The sequence below is a fragment of the Scyliorhinus canicula genome, chromosome 4, assembly GCF_902713615.1.
Source record: "Scyliorhinus canicula chromosome 4, sScyCan1.1, whole genome shotgun sequence".
Lineage (NCBI taxonomy): Eukaryota > Metazoa > Chordata > Chondrichthyes > Carcharhiniformes > Scyliorhinidae > Scyliorhinus > Scyliorhinus canicula.
In genome coordinates this window covers 94,322,259-94,349,121 of record NC_052149.1, presented here as the reverse complement: position 1 = coordinate 94,349,121, position 26,863 = coordinate 94,322,259, and the positions used below count along the sequence as shown (strand labels likewise).

General features: G+C 44.9%; 1 protein-coding gene across 17 annotated transcripts in view; it reads left to right on the top strand.

The window, feature by feature from the left end:
• ptprc (protein tyrosine phosphatase receptor type C) overlaps positions 1-26,863 on the top strand; it is a 452,107-nt gene that overhangs the window by 305,737 nt on the left and 119,507 nt on the right. For 9 of the 17 annotated variants that reach the window (XM_038794839.1, XM_038794836.1, XM_038794834.1 and 6 more), the window contains 4 exons: positions 17,130-17,198; positions 19,332-19,409; positions 21,609-21,689; positions 25,549-25,575. In XM_038794839.1, coding sequence (XP_038650767.1) covers positions 17,130-17,198; positions 19,332-19,409; positions 21,609-21,689; positions 25,549-25,575 — 255 coding nt within the window. Of the gene's footprint in view, positions 1-15,974; positions 16,018-17,129; positions 17,199-19,331; positions 19,410-21,608; positions 21,690-25,548; positions 25,576-26,863 lie in introns of those variants that run through there. The other 8 variants (XM_038794843.1, XM_038794841.1, XM_038794837.1 and 5 more) reach the window with 4 other exon arrangements.

Here is a 26,863-nt window from a genome sequence, read left to right as displayed (position 1 = left end):
CCATTAAATCCATCCCATGCTGCTGGAAAAACCTTAAGCGGGACTGGAAGATTCCACCCACAGCTGGAAGATCTTGCCCATTATTTCCAGGACATAACTAAATCTATATTTCCCGAAATTAGTTGAGAATGTATACTGGCCTCCATGTTGTAGCCATTGTAAATGACTGGTTGAGAAAAAATGCCAGCATTTGCAAGATCTTTTCAGCAAATATCAGCATTCGTCATCAAATCTAAATGGAACTTCAGGATGTTGGACACTTGGAAATTAGCACGGAAATCGTGAGATCACTCAGGATCACAACATAGGCTGCCGTGTAGATCCAGAGCCAGCAATCACTGAAATCAGTGAAGAAGTCACATTTCCACTCCCAGAACAACATTAGAAAACCCCTTAAAAGTTTATGGACTCGATTCCCCCCAAAAATCTAAAGTTAATGGGCGGAATTCTCCCCCCCCCATGCTTGGTGGGAGAATCGCCAGGGCGCCAAGCGAGTCCCGCCACGCCGCCCCGGCCCCCGCACGTGATTCTCCCACGCCCCCCAAACCGGCGCGGCGAGATTCACGGATGGCCGCTGGGAGAATCGCCGCTCGCCGTTTGTAACGGGCGAGTGCCGATTCTCCGGCCCAGATGGGCTGAACGGCCTGCTCAACACGACAGGTTCCCGCCGGCGCCGTCCACACCTGGTCGCTGCCGGCGGGAACAGCACGGGAACGCTGGGGGGGTGGCCTGTGGGAGGGGGAGGGGGTTTCTTGCACCGGGGGGGCCTCAAAAGGGGTCTGGCCCACGATCGGTGCCCACCGATCGGCTGGCCGGCCTCTCTGAAGCAGGATCTCCTTTCCTCCGCCGCCCCGCAAGATCCATCTGACACCTTCTTGCGGACCGGCCGCGGGGAGGACGGCAACCGCGCATGCGCGGGTTGGTGCCGGCCAACCTGCGCATGCGCGGGTGACGTCATTTATGCAGCCTCGGCCACGTGATTTACGCGGCGCCGCTTTTACGCAGCACCAAGGCCCGGCGCGTGTAAATGACGCGGCGCCGCTCCTAGCCCACCAGGGGCGGGAGAATAGGGGGTTGGGAGCGGCCTCCGGCGCCGGAGTGAAACACTCCAGTTTTCACTTCGATGTCGGTACTTGGTCTCCCGATGGGAGAATTGCCCCAATTTGTGGTAGGTTTTCAGGGAGTTTCCCTCTAGCTCTGCTGGCATGTTCCCCACCGCTTTTCAGTGACACTTAGTCACTTTTTGGACCCTGGGGAGTTTCTCACTGGTTTAGCCAACACAGCACTGGGGAGCTGAACTCAGAGATTGTGCCGCCATTTTGCAATTGTGCCCTGATCACTAAGTGAGCTTGTGGATCCCCCATCCCCCCCCCCCCCCCCCCCACCCATGGGCAATGTCATGCCACACACAAAGTGGCACTGCCCCACACTACCCAAGTGAATACACCCTGCTACGGGGTCCCTGGGGGCCGCCCTCTTCAGCCCACCAAGCCCCCTTACAACACCCCTCCTTTTCACGACCACAACCCGTCACCCCACCCTCCAACCTCCCAGAGGCACTTACTTACCTGCCCTGTACACTCCCATCCTTTAAACCCTCCTTCCACCCTCCTTTCATGGGCATACCCCACCTTGGGCCCTGACCCTTGGCAGTGCCACCCGAGCACCCTTGCACTGGCAACCAGGCAGTGCTCCAGCTAGCTTGACAATGCCATGGTGCTAACTGGATTGTACCAAGATGCCCACGTTCCAGGGGAAGGGCCGTACCACCTGGTCCACATTTGTGAACCAGCACTGATTGGCGCCTGGCTGCAGCGTGTGTGGGGGCGGGGGAGGGGGGGGGGGCAGAGAATTAAGGGAGGCTGGTGTATCCCAGGTAAGATGGTCGTACGTAGGTTTAAGACCTATTTCCGGGATCGTTGTTTGGTTCTGCCCCTTTTGGGCGGAGTTCTGAATCCGACACCACGCAGGGACTTGGGTGAATTCTGCAAGGTGCAGAGGCTGCCGGGGAAATGCCTGGGATTCTCTGGCCATGTTGTGCTCTCGCTCGAGCGACACGCGGCCAGAGAATCGCACCCTCTTTGTGGAGGTGGAACTGTAATAATGTGATTAATAATGTTTGAGCAGCACAATTGGCCCTAATAAAATAATTTCAAAATTGTGGAATGCTGTTAAATAATTAATTCATTATTTGAAAAATGCATTTCGAACAATTAATAATAAAAGATTTTTCAGAATATTTTAGCTTCTATTGTCAACTGATGTGGAAGTCCCAATTATTTTTAACTTGTTGCATGTAATATTTATAAAAGATGTGTGGCGGAGTTCTCCATCCCGCCAGCCGGCCAATGGGGTTTCCCATTGTGGGCAGCCCCGCGCCGTTGGGAAATTCCCGGGCGTGGGTGCACTGTCAGCGCAACGGAGAATCCCGACAGCGGAGAATCCCGCCAATGGTATTTTACTGCTTTTAGTTTCCTGATTGGAGGACTGTGAAAATCCTTCAGCATGATTGGCTGCAGTTGGCAGCTTGATGACATCACTCCAACTCCACCCTGTGTTTCCCCAATGAGGAACATTGCAATCAGTTACGTTACCACAACAGAGCCTAGGGATAGAGGAGGAATTCTTGCCAGGCAGAGCGTGGATCATTCAGTGAGACTTTGTGATCAACGACAAACACTCTTGCTTTGTGCTGACAGCAAATTATAGGTCACTGTTTTTGTATTCAGTGTGACCCACATTGTTACACTCAGTTTTGTTCTTTCAGCAGATCACTCATCATTCACACCCTCCAGCATGGCTCCAACAGCAGTGACTAGTACACTCATAGCAGGTTCAAGTTCCTCCATAAATACTTTTTACTTCCTTATTTCAATAGCAAAATGGTTGCCCATCTCGTGTCTGGTTGCCAATTGTTCTTAGCCTTTTAGCAACGAATTAGTTTAATCCCTGTGTCTTCCTCAACGAGTTTGTATCAACTCAAAAGCTTTTTTGCAACATCCTCCTCCTTATTTTGATGCAGATTGGATCTCTCTTTACAAAGTGAAGGAAATTCTCTGCACCTGAGAACAAGCGACATGGTCGGATGAAAAGCCAATATTTCCAGGATATAGCTAAATCTATATTTCCTGAAATTAGTTGAGAAAATCTTACTTTGAAATGTTTACTGGTCTTTCATGTTACAGTCATGGTAAATGACTGCTTTAAAAAAAGGGCAAGAATTTGCAGGTTCTTGACAGCAAATGTCAGCATTCTTCATGATTACCCTTTAATAAACTAAATAGATCTTCGGGATGTCGGCCAATTAGCACAAATATCGTGAGGCTACGATCCCTCACTTAGGATTCCGACACAGGCTGCATGTGGGCCGAATAACTGCAATCAGTGAAATCAGTGAGAATTTCACATAAATGTTCGAAAGCTCCATAAAAGTTTATATCATGAAGAAGATCCCGTACCAGCCTCCCCGGACAGGCGCCGGAATGTGGCGACTAGGGGCTTTTCACAGTAACTTCATTGAAGCCTACTCGTGACAATAAGCGATTTTCATTTTCATTTTTTCATTTCAAGATCTGTGTTTTAACAGCGATGTAATTACATTGTTTAAACAACGGAATTGGCCCTGAAAAAATAATCTCATGATTGTGGAATGTTGTTAAATCATTAATTTGAAAACTGTGTTCTAAATAATTAGTGTCTTCACAATACTTTAGCTCCTACCTTCACCCCATGTGGATGTCCCAATTATTTTTAACTTGCTACATGTAGGGTGCGATCTAACCGAATGGGAACAGAATCCCGTAATGAGCACATTTAACTGGGTGTTTCCCGGCGCCTGCAGCGCCATGCTCTCTACCGGGACTCTGGTTATATTTGAAGCCTCAGCTGGGTGTGCCCTGCTGAGGCCGTATTTAGTCCCATTTCCTGCACTGAGAAGCTCCGCTTGCCGGAACTCCTCATTGCAGGGGGAGATTGGGACGCTATTATTGAATGACGTCCTGATATCTCAATGCCCCCACGCCCACCTGCGATACAACCTCCCCAAAGCCCCAACTCACCTATAAGGGGGTCCTTGGGGCCCCATCAGACCCATGCAGGGCCTGATCCCCATTGTGGGAAAAAAAACAGCTTGGCACCTTGATACTACCAGCCTGGCACCCTGGCCATGTCCCTGCCAGCTAGCAGTGCCACCTGGACACCTTGGCAGTGGCAGGCTGGCAGTGCCAAGGTGCCTAGGTGGTAGCAATGGAGAGAAAGCACATGGGGGCTTCCAAACCCTCGTGAGTCCCCCAGAGCAATGTTCTTCAAACATTTTGTCCGGGGACCCATTTTTACCAACCGGCCAACCTTCGGTACCCACTCGGCCGACATTCGCGACCCACGCCGGCCGACCTTCGCGACCCACGCCGGGCGACCTGCACAACCCACCATTTTCTCTTACCCTGTTTGCTGCTGACTAAAATGGAGGAAATGGTTTTGGGTCACTTTGGCCCTCGTACACGCGCCTCCAATGGAACCTGTTAGATGAAGGTGAAGCCTTCCGGTGTCGGAAAGTATGGAGTCTCCATCTGTCCAAAGCTCTGCACTTTTTTCTGGTAAACTTTTATCAAATAAACCCCTCCCCCGCCGGTACTTGTAAAAAAATGAAAAATAAAATTAATAAAATGAACGAAAAAAATAAAAATTAAATGAATAAAATAAATGAATAAAATTTATAAAACCCCCCCAAACTTTTAAAACAAACAAACTGCGATGATCTGGCATGCATGCGCAGTGTTGCTGCATTTTTTTTACATGTTCGTGACCATTTTGAAGGCCGCTTGCAGCCGGCGTTTTTAACAGCTGGCTGCTATGGCTATTGCGCACAGATTTGCGCGATCGTGTCCGGACGGACGGCTACGCGACCCTCCTGACACATGCCCGTGACCTACCCTTAGAGTGAGGCAGCATGTCATATTGGAGGACTGTGAAAATGCTTTTTATGTGATTGGTTGTATTTGACAGCCTGATAGCATCACTCCAGTTCCACCATGGATTTTCCCAATGGATGGGTGCAATCAGTTACATTACCACAATATAGCTAGGATTGGAGGAGGGTTTCTTACGAGGCAGAGCACCGGATCACTCTGCGAGACTTGCTTCGTGATCAATGACAAACACTCTTGCTTTGTGCTAACAGGCAAATTCTAGGTCATTGTTTTTGTATTCAGTTGTGACCCACATTGTTACACTCAGTTTTGATCTTTCAGCAGATCACTCATCACTCACACCCACCAGCACGTCTCCAACAGTGACTACTGCACCCACAGCTGCCTCAAGTATGCTCTTGCCTGCGTATCAACATCGATATTACCCTAAATCCTCAATGCATAATATCCATGTGATCTTCACTGAATGAAGTTAGAATGTTTGTTTTATAGAATGATACTTTACAGGGGAGGTCCTCATGCCTGTGTCAGCTTTTTATTAGAGCTGTGAAACCAGCAGTGAATTGGAAGAAAACATATGAGGCTGCTGCCACACAGCATTTGCTCAGACTGATTTTAACCTTGAGTACCAAACATTGAAGAACTAATTCACATTCTAGCTAATTTCTCCATTGCAAAGTCACTCAATTCTCTGGTATATTGGCAATTTCAAAATTATTCATGGGATGGTACAGGTGCAGAGTCTCGAAAAACTAGGATTATTTTCCTTGGAGCATGGGTGGGTAAAGAGACCTTTAGTGTGTTCCAGGGTTTTAGGGCATTTGATGGACTCAATGCCAAAATGTTTCAAACGGCGTAAGGCTCCACCTTTGTCCTAACAGCAAACTCGGGGCCTTTTTTATATTCCATTGTGACACACATTGTAACTCTCAATTTTGGCCTACTGCCGATCACTCATCACTCACACCCACCAGCACGGCTCCAACAGTGACTACTGCACCCAGTCTTGGTATCAACATCGGTACTACCCTAATTTCCTCAATGCATAATTTCCATCTGATCTTCACTGGATGAAGTTATAATGTTTGTTTTATAGGATGATATAGTACAGAGGAGGTCATTCGGCCCATCTTGCCTGTGTCAGCTCTTCAGCAAAGCTATTAATTTGGTCATGAGTTAGGAGAAAACATGACTGCTGCCACACAGAATTTACTTGGGATAATTTTTATATTCAGTTGAGGAACTCATGCACATTCCACCTGATTTCTCTATTTCAAAAATCACTCAGTGTTCTTGTGCATTCTCAGTTTCAGGATTATTTGTAGTACAAAAGGAGAGACTAGAGAAGTTATGATTATGTTCCTTGCAGCATAGTAGATTAAAGGAATCGTTAGCGTATTGAAGCATATGAGGGGATTGATGGACTCAGTGACAAAATGTTTCAACAGGCATGAGATCCTGGCTAAAGCCAAAACTACTCTTCCTTAAAATAGTCGGGGGAAATGCCTTTAGCCCCATTATTTTAGTGAGATTTACAGGCATGAAGTACATTTTTATCTTGCAGTCTTTGCAAATTGCCAATTTGTACTGATGCAATAGTTAATCACTGTTTTGGTCTTCCAACAGAGCACTCATCACCCACACTCTCCAGCACGGCTCCAACAACAGTGACTACTACACTCACAACAGGTTCACGTTCTTCCACAAACTCGCTTTACCTCCTCATTTCAGGAACAAAATAGTTGTCCCTCTGGCTACCAATTGTTCATGATTTTTAAAAAAGAGATAATTTTTAACCCTTTGTCTTAATGTGTTTTTATCAACTTGGATGTTGTTATATAACATACTCTTATTTTCAGGGTGGTAGTCCACCAGTACCCATTTTATACAGGAGTTGGGGCTTTGCATGGATTCGGGAGTTGCCATTTAAAAATGGTGTCCTGATCTCCTCCTGCACTGAGGGATTCCGGCGAGCAGAGCTCCTCAGTGCAGGAAATGGGATTAAGTGTGGCCTCTGTGGCGCGTTCCTCTCGGAGGCACCAGATAGAACCAGAGTCCTGATAGCGTGGTGTTTCTCCGTACTGCCAGAACAGGGAAACACCCAACTAAACGCTCTCATTAAGGGACTCTGTTCTCATTGCTTTGATTGTGTCCAAGCTGTTTCAATAGCCTTGAGTGTATAGGCTAAATCTATAGCTACAATTTCCTTTAAAGAGAAGTGCATATTCTGTTATTCTTTCAGATTAACAGGCATGAAGTACACTTTTGTCTTGCCCTCTTTGATAATTGACAATGATATAATGTTTATCAATGTAATTGTGACATTTTGGCTCACAGTTTTGGTCTTCCCACAGATCACTCATCACTCACGCACTCCAGCACGGCTCCAACAACAGCAACTACTACACTCACAACAGGTTCAAGTTCCTCGATTAAAAACTTCTTTACCTCCTCATTTCAGTAGCAATATGCGTGTACTTCTCTTTTCTGGCTACCAATTGTTCCTTATTTCTTGAACAGCAGATTAGTTTTGTCCCTTTGTCTTCCACAGTGTGGTTTGACCAACTTGAATGTTCTTTTGCAACATTCTCATAATTCTGATGCAGATTGGACTGTACAAAGTGAATGATTTATCCTCTGCACAACATGATCGTATGCTGGCATGAAAATACAATTTTTCCAGGACAATGCCAAATCTCTATTTCCTTAACTTAGTCGAGAAAAGTACCCATTATGTTCTTCGTTTCAAGATGTTTATTGGCCTTCATAGGAGGCCTTGTGGCACTGTGGCAGCCCGGTTACCACTCAACCAGAATTTGCCCGTTTGAGTTCAACTCCTCCATCACTGTTAGAAATCCTGTAAATAGTTCCACCTTTGTGCAAACAGAAAACTCCAGGCCATTGCTTATTTTATTCAATTGTGAAACACATTGTAACTCTCAATTTTGGACTTTCAGCAGATCGCTCATCATTCACCCCCACCAGCACGGCTCCAACAGTGACTACTGCACTCACAGCTGCCTCAAGTCTTGGTATCAACATCGGTACTATCCTAATTTCCTCAATGCATAAATTCCATCTGATTTTACTGGATGAAGTTAGAATGTTTGTTTAATAAAATGGTACAGTACAGAAGAGGTAATTTGGCCCATCGTGCCTGTGTCAGCTCTTTGGTAGAGCTATTAACCCAATTGGGTGTTGGGAGAAAACATGTGAGACTGCTGCCACACAGAATTTACTCGGGATTATTTTTATATTGAGTTCCAAACATTTAGGAACTAATACACGATCTACCTGATTGCTCTATTTCAAAAGTCACCCAATTTACTGGTGCATTCTCAATTTCTGGATTATTTGTAGTACAGCTGGAGAGACTAGAGAAGTTATGATTATGTTCCTTGCAGCATCGGAGGGTAAAGGGATCTGTAGCATATTGAAGCATATGAGAGGATTAATGGACTCATGACAAAATGTTTCAACAGGCATGAGATCCTGGCTGAAGCCAAAACTACTCTTCCCTGAGAATCGTACAGGGAAATGCCTATTACGACATTATTTTAGTGAGATTTACAGGCATGAAGTACATTTTCATCTTGCACTCTTTGCAAATGGCCAATTTGTACTGATGCAATAGTTAATCACTGTTTTGGTTTTCCAACAGAGCACTCATCACCCACACTCTCCAGCACGGCTCCAACAACAGTGACTACTACACTCACAACAGGTTCACGTTCTTCCACAAACTCGCTTTACCTCCTCATTTCAGTAACAAAACGGTTGTCCCTCTGGCTACCAATTGTTCTTAATTTTTAAAAAACAGATCATTTTCACCCTTTGTCTTAATGAGTTTTTATCAATTTGGATGTTCTTATCCAACATCCTCATCATTTTTATGCAGTTTTGATCTCTCTTCACAAAGTAAAGGAAATCTCAGAACAAGTGACATGGTCAAAATGATAGCTAATATTTCCAGGACATAGCTAAATTAGTTGAGAAAAGCATCAGGTACACTCTTATTTTCAGGATGCCTGACTGGCAGTCCAAGGGGCCAATGAGTTTGGCCTTTGCGTGGATTTGGGGGTTGCATAGGGGGTCGAGAGATATGTACACCATTTAAAAATGGTGCCCAATCTCCTCCTGCACTGAGGAGTGCCGGCCACCGGAAATGGTGCAGGAAATGGGATTAAGTGTGGCCTCGGCAGCACGTTCCCCTCTGAGGCTCCGTACAGAACCAGAGTCTCGATACCATGGTGTTTCTCAGCATTGCTTGCGCATAGAAACACCCAGCTAAATGCTCTCGTTATTGTACTCTGCATTCATTGGTTCGATTGTGCCCAAGATGTTTCAATAGCCTTGAGTGTATAGGCTAAATCTAAAGCTACAATTTCCTTTAAAGAGAATTGCATATTATTTTATTCTTTCAGATTAACAGATATGAAGTACACTTTGGTCTTGCACTCTTTGACAATTGTCAATGATATAATGTTTATCAATGTAATTGTGGGGGCAGCACGGTGGCGCTGTGGGTTATTACTGAGGCATCACGGCGCTGAGGTACCAGGTTCGATCCTGGCTCTGGGTCACTGTCCGTGTGCAGTTTGCACATTCTCCCCGTGTTTGCGTGGATTTTGCCCCCACAACCCAAAAACGTGCAAGCTAGGTGGATTGGCCACTCTAAATTGCCCCTTAATTGGAAAAATGATTGGGTACACTAAATTTTTTTTTTTTAAATCAGTGTAATTGTGACATTTTTGCTCACAGTTTTGGTCTTCCCACAGATCACTCATCACTCACGCACTCCAGCACGGCTCCAACAACAGCAACTACTACACTCACAACAGGTTAAAGTTCCTCGATAAAAACTTCTTTAGCTCCTCATTCCAGCTGCAATATGTGTGTCCTTTACTTTTCTGGCTACCAGTTGTTCCTTATTTATTTAACAGCAGATTAGTTTTGTCCCTTTGTCTTCCACAGTGTGGTTTGACCAACTTGAATGTTCTTTTGCAACATTCTCATAATTTAGTTGCAGATTGGACTATACAAGGTGAAAGATTATCCTCTGCATTACATGATCGCATGCTGGCATGAAAAATCAATTTATTCCAGGACAGTGCTAAATATCTATTTCCTTAATTTAGTCATGAAAAATACCCATTATGTTCTTCATTGCAAGATGTTTACTGGCCTTCATAGGAGGCCTTGTGGCACTGTGGCAGCTCCCTTACCACTGAACCAGAATCTGCCGGTTTGAGTTCAATACGAGGTGTGTTCGTAACACAGTCCAACGAGCTAATAATCAGCTTGGAGGTCCTACCACTACTTCACCCAGTTATTCACTAAAAAATGTAAAAGACAGAATGGGTGTGAAGATAAGCTAAGAAAAACTGGCCTTCATGTTATAATCTTTGTAAATGGATAGTAAAACAATGGACCAAAGTTTGCAGAGATCTTAATGGTGAACTGTCAGCATTTACTATCCTTATCTCTCCAAAACCAACCTCAACTTCAGGATGTTGGGCATGTACAGGTTAGTGTGAGAACCCTGAAGTTGTGATTTCAAAGTGTGGGGCACACTCCTTCCTGCCTCACCCCCTCACCCCTCAAACCCCAGAGGCACAGTGACCAAACTCAGAGAATTCTAACCTTCCTACTCCTCCATCACGGTTAGAAATCCTGTAAATAGATCCCCATTTGTGCTAACAGAAAACTCCAGACCTTTTTTTATATTCCATTGTGATCCACATTGTAACTCTCAATTTTGGTCCCTCAGCAGATCGCTCATCACTCACACCCACCAGCACGGCTCCAACAGTGACTACTGCACCCACAGCTGCCTCAAGTCTTGGTATCAACATTGGTACTACCCTAATTTCCTCAATGCAGAAACTTCATCTAATTTTCACTGGATGAAATTAAAACGTTTGTTTTAAAGAATGATACAGTACAGAAGAGACTATTCGGCCCATCGTGCCGGTGTCAGCTCTTTAGTAAAGCTCTTAATCCAACAGTGAGTTGGGAGAAACCGACCCCCCGCAGGGTCGGAGAATCGCCCGGGGCTGGCGTAAATCCCGCCCCCATCGTGGCCTTGAATTCTCCGCCACCCGGGAATCAGCAGGAGCGGGAATCACGCCGCTCCGATCAGCATGCCCCCCGCGGCGATTCTCCAGCCCGCGATAGGCCGAAGTCCTGCCGCTGACAGGCTTCTCCCGCCGGCAGGAATTGGAGCACCTCTGGTGCCGGCAGGAGTGGCGGCGCGAGCGGGCCCCCGGGGTCCTGGAGGGGGCGCGGGCCAATTGGACCCCGGGGGGTGCCCCCACGGTGGCCTGGCCCGCAATCGGGGCCCACCGATCAGCGGGCGGGCCAGTGCCTTGGGGGCACTCTTTTTCATCTGCCGCCACAGCCTCCACCATGGCAGAGGCGGAAGAGACCCCGCCACCCCACATGCGCCGGTGGTGACACAGCGGCCGCTGACGCACCGGCGAATGCGCGAACCAACGAAGGCCTTTCGGCCAGCCCCGACGCTGGCCGGCGGGCGTCAAACGCCGTTGGCACCGGTTTTGGCGCCACTCCGGTGTGGGCCGGAATGGTTGGCGCCACTCCGCTACGCTGGGACCCCCTGCCCCGCCGGGCAGGGGAGAATCCCGGCCCAGATGAGGCTGCTACCACACAGAATTTACAAGGGCTAAATTTAACCTTGAGTACCAAACGTTTTTTCAATCTCCTGATTATTTGTGCTGCAGGTGGAGAGAAGTTTGGATTGCTTTCCTTGAGTATTCAAGGTTATTTTGTGTGGTATGGTTTGAAGGAATTTGACACAGGCACAAATGTTTTTCGCCAGATCAGGTTAACAGATTTGGGAGATTTCCCGTCTCTCTGAGCGCGAGCTTCAAAAATCTCCACTCGCAGGTTAGATTTTCAGTCAGAGAAAGGGGACTGAAATTTGAGTTGGGGGGGCGGGGGGGGAGATGGGGTGAGGGGGTTCTGGAACAAATACATATGATGCTGGTTGCAGAGGTAGGCTGGATGGATGGATAGCCTCTGTGCTCTGGCACTGTGTTTAAATAAATGGAAAATAATACAATAAAATACATCCCTCCAGCCTCACCCTTCTCATATTCTCCCTGGACCTGAACTACGACAATCAATGGCAACCTATTTCCCTCTATCAACCTCATTGTCCACTACCCCCATGTCAACTTAATTCCAACCCCTTTCCCCCACTAACAATTCTTATACCCCCTATGCCAACTCACTCGGTGTCCCTGGACGGTTCCTTGACAACTTTGACACTTTCTCGACAGCTTTAACACTTCATGGACAGGTTTAATAACTTTGATAGCTGGAAAGCTGTTTAACAGTTATTGACAGGTGGACAATTCCATGACAACTGGACAACTCTTTCACAGTTCCTTCATAGCTGGTCAGCTGTTTAACTGTTTCTTGACAGCTGGCTAGTGATTTGACAGTTTTAGAGTTTCACAATTCCAAAGAATTATCATAAAATCACAGAACCCTACAATGCAGAGGGAGCACATTTCGCTCATCAAGTCTGCATCAACTCTCCAGAATAGCACTCTACCTACGCCCACACCCCCGTCCCATCTCCATAACCTAATCTCAACATCTTTGGACACTAAGGAGCAATTTAACATGGCCAGTTCACCTAACCTGCACATCTTTGGGCTGTGGGAGGAAACCGGTGCAGACACGTGGAGAACATACAAACTCCATACATTCACCCAAGGTCGGACCTGAGTCCCTGGCGCTTTAAGGCAGCAGTGCTAACCACTATGCCACTGTGCTGCGTCACAAGTGCATAATCATGTTCACTTTTAACAATTCCAAAGGGTGCCTTACCTCTTCCAGTGTGGCCTGGGACCCTATCAACAGTGTTATCTTGCCTATCCAAAGAGCTACCCTGGCTATCCAAATGCATCTACCAAGCTCAGACTTCCTCTTCCCTGTTCTAATCTCTGCATGCCCATTCTTCAAAAACCCCACTTCAGCGGAGGCAGCTGGTGATTTGGGTCCAGCTGTCGCCACTAATTGCACATGCACAAACTTTGGCCCGACTCCAGACTCGCCCTTTGAAAATGGGAAATGCCAAGTTCAGGGGCAGACGTTAGAGTCTTGAATCATTTCAGAGATTTTTGACAGGGCAGAGAGCCTCACAGTCAGTGCGAAACATGGGTCACAATGTTTCATCAGGCATGGGAGTCATGATTCAAGCTAAATCCATACTTCTCTTAAAATAGTCGTGACAAATGCCTGCTTTATTTACTATCTTTGAAAGGTTTGCTGGTATGAAGCACATTTGTCAATGACTATGTTTATATATGTAATAATGACATTGTTATTCACAGTTTTTGTTTTCCAACAGAGCACTCATCACCCACACTCTCCAGCACAGCTCCAAAAACAGTGACTACTACATTCACAACAGGTTCAAGTTCATTCATAAACACTCTTTTCCACCTCATTTCAGTAGCAAAATGGTAGTCCCTCTCGTGCCTGGCTGCCGATTTTTCCTAGTTTATGAAAACTGAATACTTTTATTCCTTTGTCTTCTCAGCTCAAATATGTTTAATTCCAACAACCTCATTATTCTGAAGCAGCTTTACAGAGTGAAATAAATACTCTCTGTACCCGATAATAAGTGACATGGTCGCGTGCTGGGATGAAAAAACAATTTTTCAAGGACGGAGCTAAATCTATAGGCTCATTCCAAGTAAATGGGAACAAAGTTCCATCGCAATCACGTTTCGCCGCATATTTCCCAGCGACTCACATTGTATAAGGAGCCTCAACGGGAAACACACGACTAAGGCCACACATATAGCCCCGTTTTGTACGCTGGGGAAATCCGCTCACCAGAACTCGCCAGTGTCGCGAGAGATTGGCGTCCCGATCTCTGAGGCCCCAGAAGCGATCCCTGACCCCTCCCCCCCCACCCCAGCCTGAACACACTATGGGAGGATCCTAGGCCCCGCAGCCTCTCCCAACACCCAAGCAGGGCACACCCCCGGCCCAATGGCGTGTGCAAAATATGCCAGTTTGGCACCTTGGCTGTGCCAACCTGGCAGTGACCATGCCAGCTGTCAATGGCACCTTGGCAGTACCCAAGGGGCATGAAGCTGGAGGAGCCTCCGATCTCCTGGGAGACCCCCATGAGCTCGTCCCTATTTGTGGGGACGGACCATTGTTGAAAGGCACTCGCCCGTGGTCTCCTCGGCAAAGATGATGAATCCCAAATTCTCGGGTACATCAGGAATCTGAACATTATAGTGAGGGTAGCTGTCTTGCTCTGATATGCAGAATTGCCAAAAAGTGACCCGGCCCACAATGTTCAGGATTTACATCGTAATGTCTCCCGACATCGCGTTGGATCTTGCGAGGTGTTGTTAGCAGGGAAGATCATGGGTCTCCCGGCTTTTATTGGCCATGCTACGCCATGGAGAGCTGCTTTTCGGATCCAGCATGGCCATTGGATCGCGCTCTTTATTCCCTTAATTTAATCCAGAAAAGCACCCGTTGTACCCTTTGTTGTACGATGTTTATTCATGTTATAACCCGTGCCGGTAAAACGATGGGCTAAATTTTGCAGTGTTCTTGATGGCGAACTGTCAACGTTTGTTATCATTGCCACTCTGAAGCTGAACACTACTTCAGGATGTCGGGCATGTACAGATTAATGCGAGAATCATGAAGTTGTGATTCCGGGCTCATCACCGGCTATGCTGTCACTGAAATCCGAGAGAGTGGCAGCTTTTCTGCTCCACCGTCACGGCTGGAAATCCTTTCAAAAGTTACACGTGGTTCAATCAGATGTAACTGAGTCTTAAATGGTGATGTGATTAGCACAATTTGATAAACAAAAGAACTGGCACAGAACGAAAATAATAATTGTGGAAGGTTGTTAATTAATTAGCAGTTTTTAAAATTTCAAAAAAAAATTGATAAATTACTTTTTCAATATATTTTAACACCGCCTTCACCCCATATAGGTATTCCATTTTTAAAAACTTGTTCTCTGCATACACTTATAAAAGTTATGTTATTTTACTGCTTTTAGTTTTCTGATTGTGTAAGTAAAAATCCTTTAACGCGATCAGCTGGCATTATTACCAGGGAGCACTTGATCTCTCAGTGAGGCTTACTTCGTCATCATTCTCTTGCTTCATCACTGACTGCAACCTCAAGGCCATTGTTTTTGCATTCACTTGTGACCCACATTGTTACTCTCAGTCTTGGTCTTTCGTCACTGCAGGCCACTCGTCACTCACACCCACCAGCCCAGCTCCAACAGGGGGTGCTGCACCCACTGCAGGCTCAAGTATGCTCTGGTCTTGGTATCAACATGGGTGCCTCACTAATTTCCTCAATGCACAAATCCGATCTAGTTTTCACTGGAGGAAGTTTGAATGTTTGTTTTATAGAATTAATACTTTGCAGAGCAGGTTAGTCACAAATTATGCCTTTGGTGACTTTGTCACCAGTAGTGAATAGGAAAGGAGGAATGTGCTGCTGATGTCACACAGCATTTACTAGGATTAATTTTGGTAACAAGTTCCAGATGTTTAAGAATCAGTAAAGATCCTGCCTGATTGTTCAATTGCAAAAGGCACTCAATTCTCTGGATTATTTGTGGCTCAGTTGGAGTGACCAGAGAAGCTTGGATTATGGTCCCTACTGTGTTCTCAATTTCAAGGTTATCCTCGTAGATGGGAGAAGCTAGAGAAGCTGGGATTCATTCCCTTGGAGCATGGGGTAAAGGGATTTTTAGAGTGTCCAAGGGTTGAGAAGACTTTATAGGATCAATGACAAAATGATTCAGCAGGCATGAGGGTCCAGGCGAAAGGTAAAACACTTTTCATAGCCCAGAGAAATGCCAGTTATTTTAGTGAAATTTACTAGTATGAAGAGCATTTTCATTTATGGTCTTTGTAAATTATTAATGGTATAATGTTCATATATGTAACTGCGGCATTCACTGTTACTCACAGTTTTGATCTTTCAGCAGATCACTCAGCACTCACACCCTCGAGCACGGCTCCAACAACAATGACTACTGCACCCACAGCAACTTCAAGTATGTCCATGAACACAACCCCCCCCACTTCGTTTTGATATTGGAATGGCTGTTGCCCTGATGTCTGGCGACTATGTGTTCCTGATTTTTGAAAATGGACTAGTTTTGTCCTGTTGCATTCCTCAATGAAGCTTTATCAGTTTAAACATCCTGATTGCCTTGATTCTTTTCAAAGTGAATGAAATATAGTTTATACCTCATAGCAAGTATTAGGACAACAGCCAATTTCTTTCCAGAGCATAGCTAAATTTACACCTCTTCCTTTAAACCAGTCTTGATAAAGATTATTTTGTCAAAGTTTACTGATATGAATTGTATCTTCATTATCAATCGATCAGTGTTATCATGTTGTTATATTCAGTAGCGACATACGATGTTACTCACTTGTCTAACTCCCAGCAGGTCACTCAGCACTCACACTCTCCAGCACAGCTCCAGAAACAGTGACTTCTTCATTCAAAGCAGGTTCGAGCATGCCCGATTCAATACAATGGTATCATTATGGATACCACATGCATTTTTTGAACCTATTCATTCTGTTCGATTTTCACTGAATGAAGTTTTGTTTTATTAACAACCCCTTTCCCTATCCTTAGCAAAAACTATAGGGATGTTATCAAACACATTTATATAGTTATCTAGATAACTGCACATTCTAATGGAACATTGATAAATGGCCTACTTTCAATGTAACCATGATATTGACTGCAACATTCTTCAGTTCAATATCATGCATGCATCCCTTTATATGGTAGGACTGAAGAGGCAAGATTAAGTTATACTCAATGCTTGCTCCATTAGTGCACCATGTATGTTTCTTGAGGTATCCGTGACATGGTGCCAAAAACAGCTGGAATGGAAAATATAGCCACGTCTGGCCAGGATCAGTTTGTCAAATGTACTACCTGTCATACTGCGGTAAGGAGGGAAAGGGAAATCATTTTGTGTGGCATTTCCTATATCTGCTATGAAACTGATACATATTGACAAGGTGTGGTTCTCCATGCAAGGTTCAGGATGTGAAGTTGAAGTGGTTATATTAGTATTAAAAAGATGATGTTTGTTTTTGATGTGTTTATGTATGTGTTCATTGTAATTTGATCTTTCTGCAGATGTTCATGAATCAACACTCAGAGACTCCAGCACGGCACCTCAATCCAATAGCACTGCACCAGCTCCATGTATGTTTCCCAGCTTGTGATGTGGCCTGGTCATTTATTAAGATAACTGCATCTCCTGTGGTTACACTTTGCTCGTAACACCCAACTTTCACTCATACAGATTGCGAGTGGCAAGCCATGTTTTCATTTGCGACTGCGGGGAGGTGTAGTTTGGCTTTCTACTTGATAATCCTCATAAAAATGGGGCACTGGCAACTTGTGGAATTCTCAAACTGTATAATAGGAAAAACGTGGATTGGTAGATTTACCAATCAGCCGCATTCCAGACTGACACTAAGAAAATCAATGCGGCAGCTATAATGATGCAGTTTGCTGTTATGGCATGACAAGTCTTGTGGAAGCCAAATAAAACAGAGTTGTGCTGAAAGTTCAGGGGCTAAGTGCTACGTGCAGTATTTTATTCTCTTATATAGGTCAAGCTGCTCCCAAACGCAGTTTCTGCTCAGCATGGAATTTGCCATTTCAACTGGGTGCGTGTTGTGGTCCTCACATAGTGGCTTCAGTGTCTTGACCAAGGGAAGATACTGATGCTCAAATACTTTGTGGACATTTCAGCCCAGAATTTTCTATTTTGTCATTTTTACTCTCAGAATTACTAAAAGTGTGTGCTTATATAAAGGTCATCTCACTTGGGGGAGATCTGGTCAGTTAAATAAGCAACCTGGAAAACTGCATGTTTGGCAAACACAAAATATGGTGATGGCTAAGGGGAAGTGTCACAAAAGAAAGAAGATTGATATTTCTGACAGCCTTTGGGGACCTCAGAGGATGTCTTTATCTGTTCTCAGTCTTTGCTAAGGCTGAAGGGTAAATTACGATGAAAAGCACAACCAGAAAGAGAAGGAAGCCAAGGCAGAATTTAGTGTCCCTCCCGGAGCATGATGGGATTCCGAGTGGGATAGGAGGAGCTGTTCAATTGGGTGACAAAGTGAGGACTGGAGATCCTTGCCTTCCTGACTTCTGATAAGTCTTGATTCAGCCTTTCTGATCCTCGACCAATTGAGGTGGTTGAATGGCCAGTATTTATTTATTCATTTATGGGATGTGCATACTTCTTTACTACCCCTAATTGACCCTAAATTGAGTGACTTGCTAGGTCATTTCAGAGGGCATTTAAGAGTCAACCACATTGCTGTGGCTCTGGAGTCACATGTAGAACAGGTAAGGATGGCAGGTGCAGTGAACCAGATGGATTTTTACGACAGTTGACATCATTAAACCTTTAGCTCCATATCTTTATTGAATTTACATTTCCCCATTTGCCATGGTGGGATTTGAACCCAGGTGCCTAGAGCATTAACCTGTGTCTCTGGATTACTAGTGCAGTGAAAATGCAACTACAGCACTGCCTTCCTAGTATTCTACCAGGGTGGGAACAGCGTCTGGGAGTGGGTAGGGGCATTCTCCTGATCAGGAACCCAGTGCTCCCACGGAGGGCCCCACTAAAAGCAAAGCCTGCCTCTGTGGGAAGACCCACAACCTATCCTCCACATGACCAGCTCCCCTTTACCAGAGCCCACTTGATGGGCTCTTGCCAGCCCACCTCACCTATTTCTCCTTTTGGCCTCCCCAGCTGCTCCTGATTGGTTCACAGCTCTTGGAGACACGATCGCGCCTCCAAATCCCCAGGGACCTTTATGGCAGGCAGATTAGTGCCTGATTGCAATTTAACTTTAAAAGCCACACTGGGATAAAGCTGGCATGTTCGCTTTAAGAAGAACTGCATAACATGGCCAATTTCATGTGTATGCTTGTGAACTTCTGCTGTGTGGGTTTCCAAAGGCTCAAGGAACGTCACTGCAAAATTGGACTGGAGCTATTGGTTTTTAAGTATGTTTATTGGACTCCTTGTGGTCCATGAGGGTATGAAGAGCATTTACTGAAATATTTACCCATGACCCCTCCCCCCTCACTGCATGACCCTCTTCCCCAGAGAAAATTTGGCCTCCTTTCAGCACATCATGACCTTTTGAATCTCTGCTGTTATGGGGATTTGTGGCCTCTGAATTTCCAGGTCACCAACACAAGGAAGTATTGGTTCACACCTTCATGAATATTGTTGTATCAATGGTGTATTGATGGCGCAATAATTCAGATCGATCACGTTTCTTTGGCTTATTTCTCTTTCAACAGATGTTACGATACCCACCAACTCCAACACCAACTCAACAGTGATTCCCACACGCTCTGAAACTTCAGCACCATCAGAAGGCATGTCTTATTTTCTCACCATTGACTTGGGCACCTCTTCATCCAGACCTTTCTGCACTTGACAGTGGCACTGGCACCCGACTTTCACCAAATGAACAATAGCAACAATTTACATTAATATAGCAACCCTAAAACACCCCAAAGCATTTCACAAGAGTGTTATCAAACAACATTTGAAATGTTATATAGGAACAGGAGCAGGTTATCTACCCCTTCGAGCCTCCTCTGCCATTCCATTAAATCATGGCTAATCTGTGACTTAACCCCATATCCCTTAATTACCATTGGATATAAAAAAAACTATCCATTTTAGATTAAAAATTAACAATTGATCTAGCATCAATTGCTATTTGTGAACGACAATTCCAAATTTCTACACCCTTTGCATTTTCTTTGTGTTTCCTCATTTCACTACTAAAAAGTTTGGCTCCAATTTCCAAACTATTTTCTCTGATGCGAGACTTTCAACCCATGTGATGTCTAACCAGAGCTGAAGCATGACCTTTGCCCCCTTGTTTTTTAGTCCTCTAGATAGAAATGCCTACATTCCATTTGCCTTCTTGATTATGTTCTGAACTAGTTCATGCATGGAGGATGTATTCCCTCACAGAGGAATCTAGAACCAGGGGACAGTCTCATGATATTAGGAATGAGATGAGGAAAGGTTTCTTCAATCAAAGTGTCTGGATCTGTGAAATTATCTGCCACAGAAGGCTGTGGAAGTCAAGTCACTGAATATATTCAAGAAAGAGATGGATAATGTTTTAGATTTTAATGGCATCAAGGGGTATGGGGAGAAAGCATGTGGCATTGCGATAGAGATTCAGCCATGATCATATTGAATGGTGGAGCAGGTTCAAAGGGTTGTATGGCCTAATCCTCCTAGTTTCTTTGACATGATCTATGTATCCTAACTCTCAAGTATCTTCGGCCATCCCTGAGACTAACTTTTCCCATTTAGAAAGTACCAAGTTTGATCATTTACGTCCAAAGTGGATAACCCCACATTTGCTGGCATTGAGATCCATTTACCATGGTTTGGCCCATTCACTTCACCTATCAATACCTCTTTGTAATTTTATGCTTAAAATCTCACTGCTGGCAATGCCAATAACAATATAATTTGTACTTTAATTTATATTATATTTGCATTATATTGTTTTTGTATTCTGTAATGTCCAGCGTAACACAAACAAAAAGGACTCGTAATTCCACAACCAATGCAGATACAGAATCAGTGTAATTAACTCGCTGACCAGTTTTTAATTTACTGTCAGATGATGAGGTTTCCTGTCCCACCATCCGAAGAGTGTGTCCCGCAGCCATTTCACACTCCAATGAGCATTAATTGGCTGCAGGCGAGTCTTCTGCCTCTCACTCATGGTTACCCAGCTCCCTCACAGCCAACTCCCCTCCCTTCTCATAGGCATCACCCCCTCCCTCTATAGCCATTGCCCCCACACACCCTCACAGGAATTGCACCCCTCCAATCTGACTGACCAGCAGCTCTCTAGCCTATGTCATGCCAGAGCCTGAAATGGACAGCCATGGAACTTCAAGCAGTACATAGACCTTAAGTTCAAGTTCCAGGAGCTCAGGAAAATGTATATTTTTGGGATTTTAGGCTGGACATTGTAAGGAAGTTGTGAGAGGTAGATGGTGGGGAACTGGTTGTTGGAGGATGAGTTCATGGAGCGAGGGAGGTCCCTCAACCACCAGACTTGAGGAGAGGAGTATCCCAAGTTGGAAGGAGCTTCTGATGGAGGTGGTCTCCATACTCTCTGCCTGAGGCCTAATCCAATTGTTTTCAGGCTTCCCCCATACCTAGGATAGCCTCCCGCTAGCCTAAAATTGAGGCTGGATGGGAAATGGTCCTCAAGAGGTCAATAATTTGCCACTTAAGAGCCTCAGTTAGGTTCTGTCTGAGTTCTCTCCTGCTCCAGCATAAAATAGCTGAGAGGCCAGAATAATTGAGTGGAACAACACCCCCCTCCCCCCCCCCCCCCCCCCCCCCCCGACCCCCAATCGTCTATTGATCAAGTTGTGTTGCCTGTATTGGACACACATTTGCATGTTCACTTTACAGCGTATTTCCCACTCACACTATCTGCCCGAAATGGTAGCTGACGTGAATTACCTTGTGATGACTGCTCTTTCAGAGCTTGGATTTTCACTAATTTGCTTTGATCTTTTCTACAGGCACAGCTATAAATGACACAACCACAGGCTTCCTTAATGAATCAGTGACTTCTGCACCCATTTACACCACCTCAAACTCAAGTACGTTGGCAAAGGCCATTTTGCACCAAGTCCAGCAAGCAGTTCAGTAATTCAAAGTATGGATTCATTGCCGACTCAGCTACTACCTGCAAACAGCACAGACACTTTGAAGTATTGGTGGGAAGGACCAAAATTACAAATAACTTCTTTGGAAGAAGTCATAGGGTGGGAGCAGAAAGGAAACTCCCACCAGTCGTCCTGAACCTGTACCTAACACTCTCCACTGTCACCTGTAGTTGCTTTGTTTATCTAGAGAATCATTCGTTGAGAGGATGAAGTGAATGTTGCTTCTATTTACAGTCAAAATTCTTAACAAGTGTAATGATGAAAAAGATGTACCAAAAGTACCTCTAATGATAATGAGATGTAGATATTCTGTTGTATAATCCAGATCTTTCACAATTTGCAGAAAGATGGAAGGGTGAGAAATGAGGTGTAAATATCTGGTGATGTGTACCTTTGCTTTGATGCACCAGTGGACACTATCTCCTTTTTTTAAAAAATGTATTTTGTTCAAAACTTATACAAAAGGTTGCAAAACATAAACGATTCGGGGAACAAACTATACAGTTTGCACAAATCTTTTCCTTTTTCACCCCTCCTCCCTCCCCCAGCCCCCAAACCCGCCTCCCCATGACGAACAGCTCCTCAAACACAGCCACTGACATCCACCAACTTGCCTCGATGCCCTCTGCTGTACCCATTAATTCATACCCCACTTTTCCAGCCGAAGAAAGCTGGTAAAAGTCACCTAGCCAGGCCGCTACCCCCGGTGGCGTTGCCGACCGCCACTCCAACAGAATTCTTTGCGCAGGCCAACTATGTGCAGATTCTGCCTCCTCAACCTGTTTTTCTCCTCCTCCGCCTTTGCTCTCAACATCCCGCAAAGGTCTCCTAAAAGCCCCACCTCCACCTCTAGTGCCACCACTCTATCACTGTGTTCAGAGATCACCCTCTCAGTTTCACGGATCTGTGACCCTGAGCCTCCAGACATTTTTCCACTCTCTCCATCGATCCCTTCAGGGGTGCCACATCCCTTCGATGGCCTTCGACCAATCCTCCTGCACCTCCTTCCTCTGCCAGCTGAACTCTTCCTTAATGAAGACCATCAACTATTCCATCTGGGACTTTCCAATTTGTACAGACCCTTCCTCCTCTGCCACCTTTCCACTAGCTGCTTCGCCACAAGTCCCTTCCAACTCCTTTGCCAAGTCCTTTACCATCTTCTGCCAGATTTGGTAACCAGCAGACATACCACTCACGGGGGAACTTCTCCTCCGACCTTCAGTTACACTTTTCTGTCGAAGTTACACCTGATTTTGGATAAAAAGAGCGCTTTTCCATGCCTTTAAGCAGGAGCTGCTCTGTGTGCGACCACTCACAAAATGGCCACAATAGTCTGACACTATCTCCTGGCAGCATCATAGAATCATCGAATCCCGAGAGTGCAACAGGAGGCCATTTGGCCCATCGAATCGGCACTGACCCTCTGAAAGAGCATCCTAACTCAGCCCACTCCCCCAAACGCTCCTAACCTTTGGACACTGAGGGGAAATGTAGCATGGCCAATCCACCTATCTTGCACATCTTTGGACTGTGGGAGGAAACCGGCATGACCAGAGGAAACCCATACAAACACGAGAGAAAGTGCAAACACCACACACATGCACACACAGTCACCCAAGGTCTTCTGTGTACCTATTTCATAATGAAATAACTACCCATTAAAGGTCAACAGGTCAACACTGTTGTTAAAATATTGGGCAAGAGACATGTTTTCGAGCCTTGCTGACACCATAAAGTCCAACTTCAAACTGCTAGATTAATCAGCACTGATAGAGCCATTCATTATCATCACGGCTGAGCATCCAACTCAATCCCCCCCTGAGCCTAAACCCGCCTTCCCCCACCATAACCTTTGATCCTTCTTGAAAACAGGTTTTGGCCTCAACTCCTTTATGCGGTAGCAAATTCCACAGGCCAACCGCCCTCTGGGTGAAGAAATATCACCTCATCTCAGTCCTAAATGTTCTACACCGGATCCTCGGACTGTGACCCCTGGTTGATGGATTTCTATGAGATCCCCCTCTCATTCTTCTGTATGCCAGCGAATACAATTTTAACCAACTCAATGTCTCCTCGTACGTCAGTCCTGCCATTCCAGGAATCAGTCGGCTAAACCTTCTCTGTGTTCCCTCTCGAACATCCGTCCTGATATAATGAGACCAAAACGACACACAATATTCCAGATGTGGCCTCATCAGGGCTCTCTATAATTGCAGCAAGACATCCCTGCTCCTGTACTCTAATCTTATCTCCATCAAGGCCAACGTACCATTTGACTTCTTTACCACTTGCTGCACCTGCATGCTTACCTTCAATGACTGGTGTACGAGGACACCCGTGTCTCATTGTACATTCCCCTCTCTTCATCTGTGGCCATTCAAATAATAATATGCCTTCCTGTTTTTGCTACCAAAGTGGATAACCTCATGCTTATCCAAATTATACTGCATCAGCCATTCATTTACCCACTCACTTAATTTGTCAAAATCACACTGAAGGGCCTCTGCATCCTCCTCATCGCTCACCCTCCCACCCAGCTTTATTTCATCTGCAAATTTGGAGGTATTACATTTCGCTCCCTCATCTAAATCATTAATTTCCATAGCGAATAGCTGGGGCCCCAGCATTGATCCCTGCAGTACCCCATTAGTCATTGCCATTTGGACAAAGACCCATTTATTCCTACTCGTTGTATGCTATCTGCCAACCAGTTTTCTATCCATCTCAATAGACTACCCTTAATCCCATGCGCTTTAATTTTACACGCTAATCTCTTATGTGGGATCTTTGTGGGATATCTCTTCATGATGTCAGTTTTCATGATCTCTCTTGATGTCCAAATATACCTTGTTATTCATTCCTCCACATCCTTTTCAAGTTCAAATCAGGACTTGTTGCGATATTTGTTGCTTTATGGGTGCATTCCCACTGTAACTATAGCCTTACAGAAAGTGGTTTCACTTTGTAGAAATCCCCCAATTAAATACAGCCTGAATCCAGAGCCACTCAGTCCAACTGAGGGTGGCCATCCATGCAAAATCACCCCAAAGTCTTCAGGAATTAAAGACTAATCTCCCGGACATTGCTGGGAGTATCCCAGAAGGAAAAGCATGAGGGCTTTGAAATTAATGGTACTTTAAAAAATTTTCTTTCTCAGTAGTTCTGTTTCTGAAAATACCAGAGATGGAAGAATGAAATGTTGACTTGAGATCCTATAATGGCATTTCCAGAAATACATTCAGAGTTGGCGATGCTTGTTCAACACTTTAGTGCCGGGGACCTTGACAGCTGACTAAACTGCATAAATTTAGCAACAGTGCAAAACTGAATATGCATTTCAGCAATGCTGTACTTGCAGCGTGAGTGCATTGTGGCTTAGTTTTTCACCTGATCCCTAAGTATGGATTTCCTTGCCTTGCTCAGTGTCTCCTTCTGTTGCAATCTGAAAAATGTTAAAGTCTGTGTGCAGCACTACTTAAGCACAATGTCTTGATTGACTATTTCCCTTCCTCACTTTCACATGTTTTGATCTGGATGATATATGGCCACTGAAGTTTTTCCTGAGTTTGTTAATGTAAGAAAAAATCTTGATTAAACTGCTAGGTGAAGTACTGTACTACACTAAAACCTTTTTATCATTTCATTAAAATACAGTTATTGTTTAGTACGATCAGTACATGCAAAATGAATGCACTATGTTTGTGTATAAACTGCTTGAGCAGAAAAATAGTTTTAATTATGGAATTTAAGAATAAAACATTGTAACATGCTGTTCATGTGCTTTTAATCCTAGCTACCCCATCCGGCGATGAGAATTGTGGTAAGAAAACTTGTAATGCTTTTATTCAGTGTAAACACAAATTCGAGATTATATTTTTTATCGAGATTATCCGCTTGCAGTTCTTAAATAAATTATTTTAATAAAGGTTAGCGTTTCACCTCTGATTACAACTGATCCCCTACAACTTCCTTTCGATAGATTGACAGCATTTTATTTTTCTTATTGAAACAAATAAACCCTTTGAAATGTAACTTGCAAACTTGCCAGTGTTACTTCAGGTATGATGGAGCAGGGGGGAGGTCACCAAGGAGAACCAAACTAATTAATAGAGAATACAACAACCTCTGGCTTTTCATGTTATAAAGGATTTGGTATAGTTCCCATTGATGTAATCCAACGCTCACGTTGGGGGAGACGGTTGCGTGTGTCAGTGGGAGGGTGTCTCACTTACATCCACCCCTTCGCATGTCAGTGTCAGTTTAGGTTCATTCTCTACCTTCTCTCTGCCCCTTTCCACTAGAAGCTTTTCTACTATTGAGGTTTCGCTCACTCGCTCACTCTGCCAACTGCCACAGAAATTCCAGGTCACCCCCTCCAATCGCTTGAATGGAAATTCTGGACTAAGGGTTCCTGCGGTGTCTGTCCTCAGTTGCCTTGTGAGAGAGAGCAGCATGGCAACCAGGAAGCTTCCAGGATTTCTGTGGGAGAACTCATGACTCTTAAGCAATCATGGGGCACTCATTATATTGTCACACTTTTTCATAGTCTATACTAAACCTGCTCATGGGAATGGAATATTTGCAGATGGAATTTAAAATAAAGCCAAGAGATCCACTGCCAGACCTTTTGAGACCCTGCTTAATCATCCTCCCCGTACAACAGGGATTATAACAACTTGATCCTTGCTTGCACAGTCACCCCAGAAAGATAATTTCAGTGAATGGGTGAAGTTGAGGGCGGAGGTCAAGCGAAACTGTTTGATTTCCCTGCTGACTTGCCGTGATCCCACTGATTGCAACTAAGAGCAACATTGGAGTGGTGGTATTTTCTGGAGCAATGGCATTAAAAGAACTGGAGGCACAGGGCCTGACCGCATCTCCTGTACTCGTCTTCTCCTTTGATGTGCATAATAAGCACAGGTCCATTCCAAACTGTCTGACTATCCAAAAATAATCTATTTGGCTGCTGCTCCTAATATGAAAGTGCTACAGTGATAACAGATCTTGCTATGCAGCAACAATGTGTTCCCTTTGTGGGACTAAGAAGATGTTGAAATCCACCCGGCCTTAGGCCATAACAGAGAAAATGGGTAGAGTTCAAGGCTGGG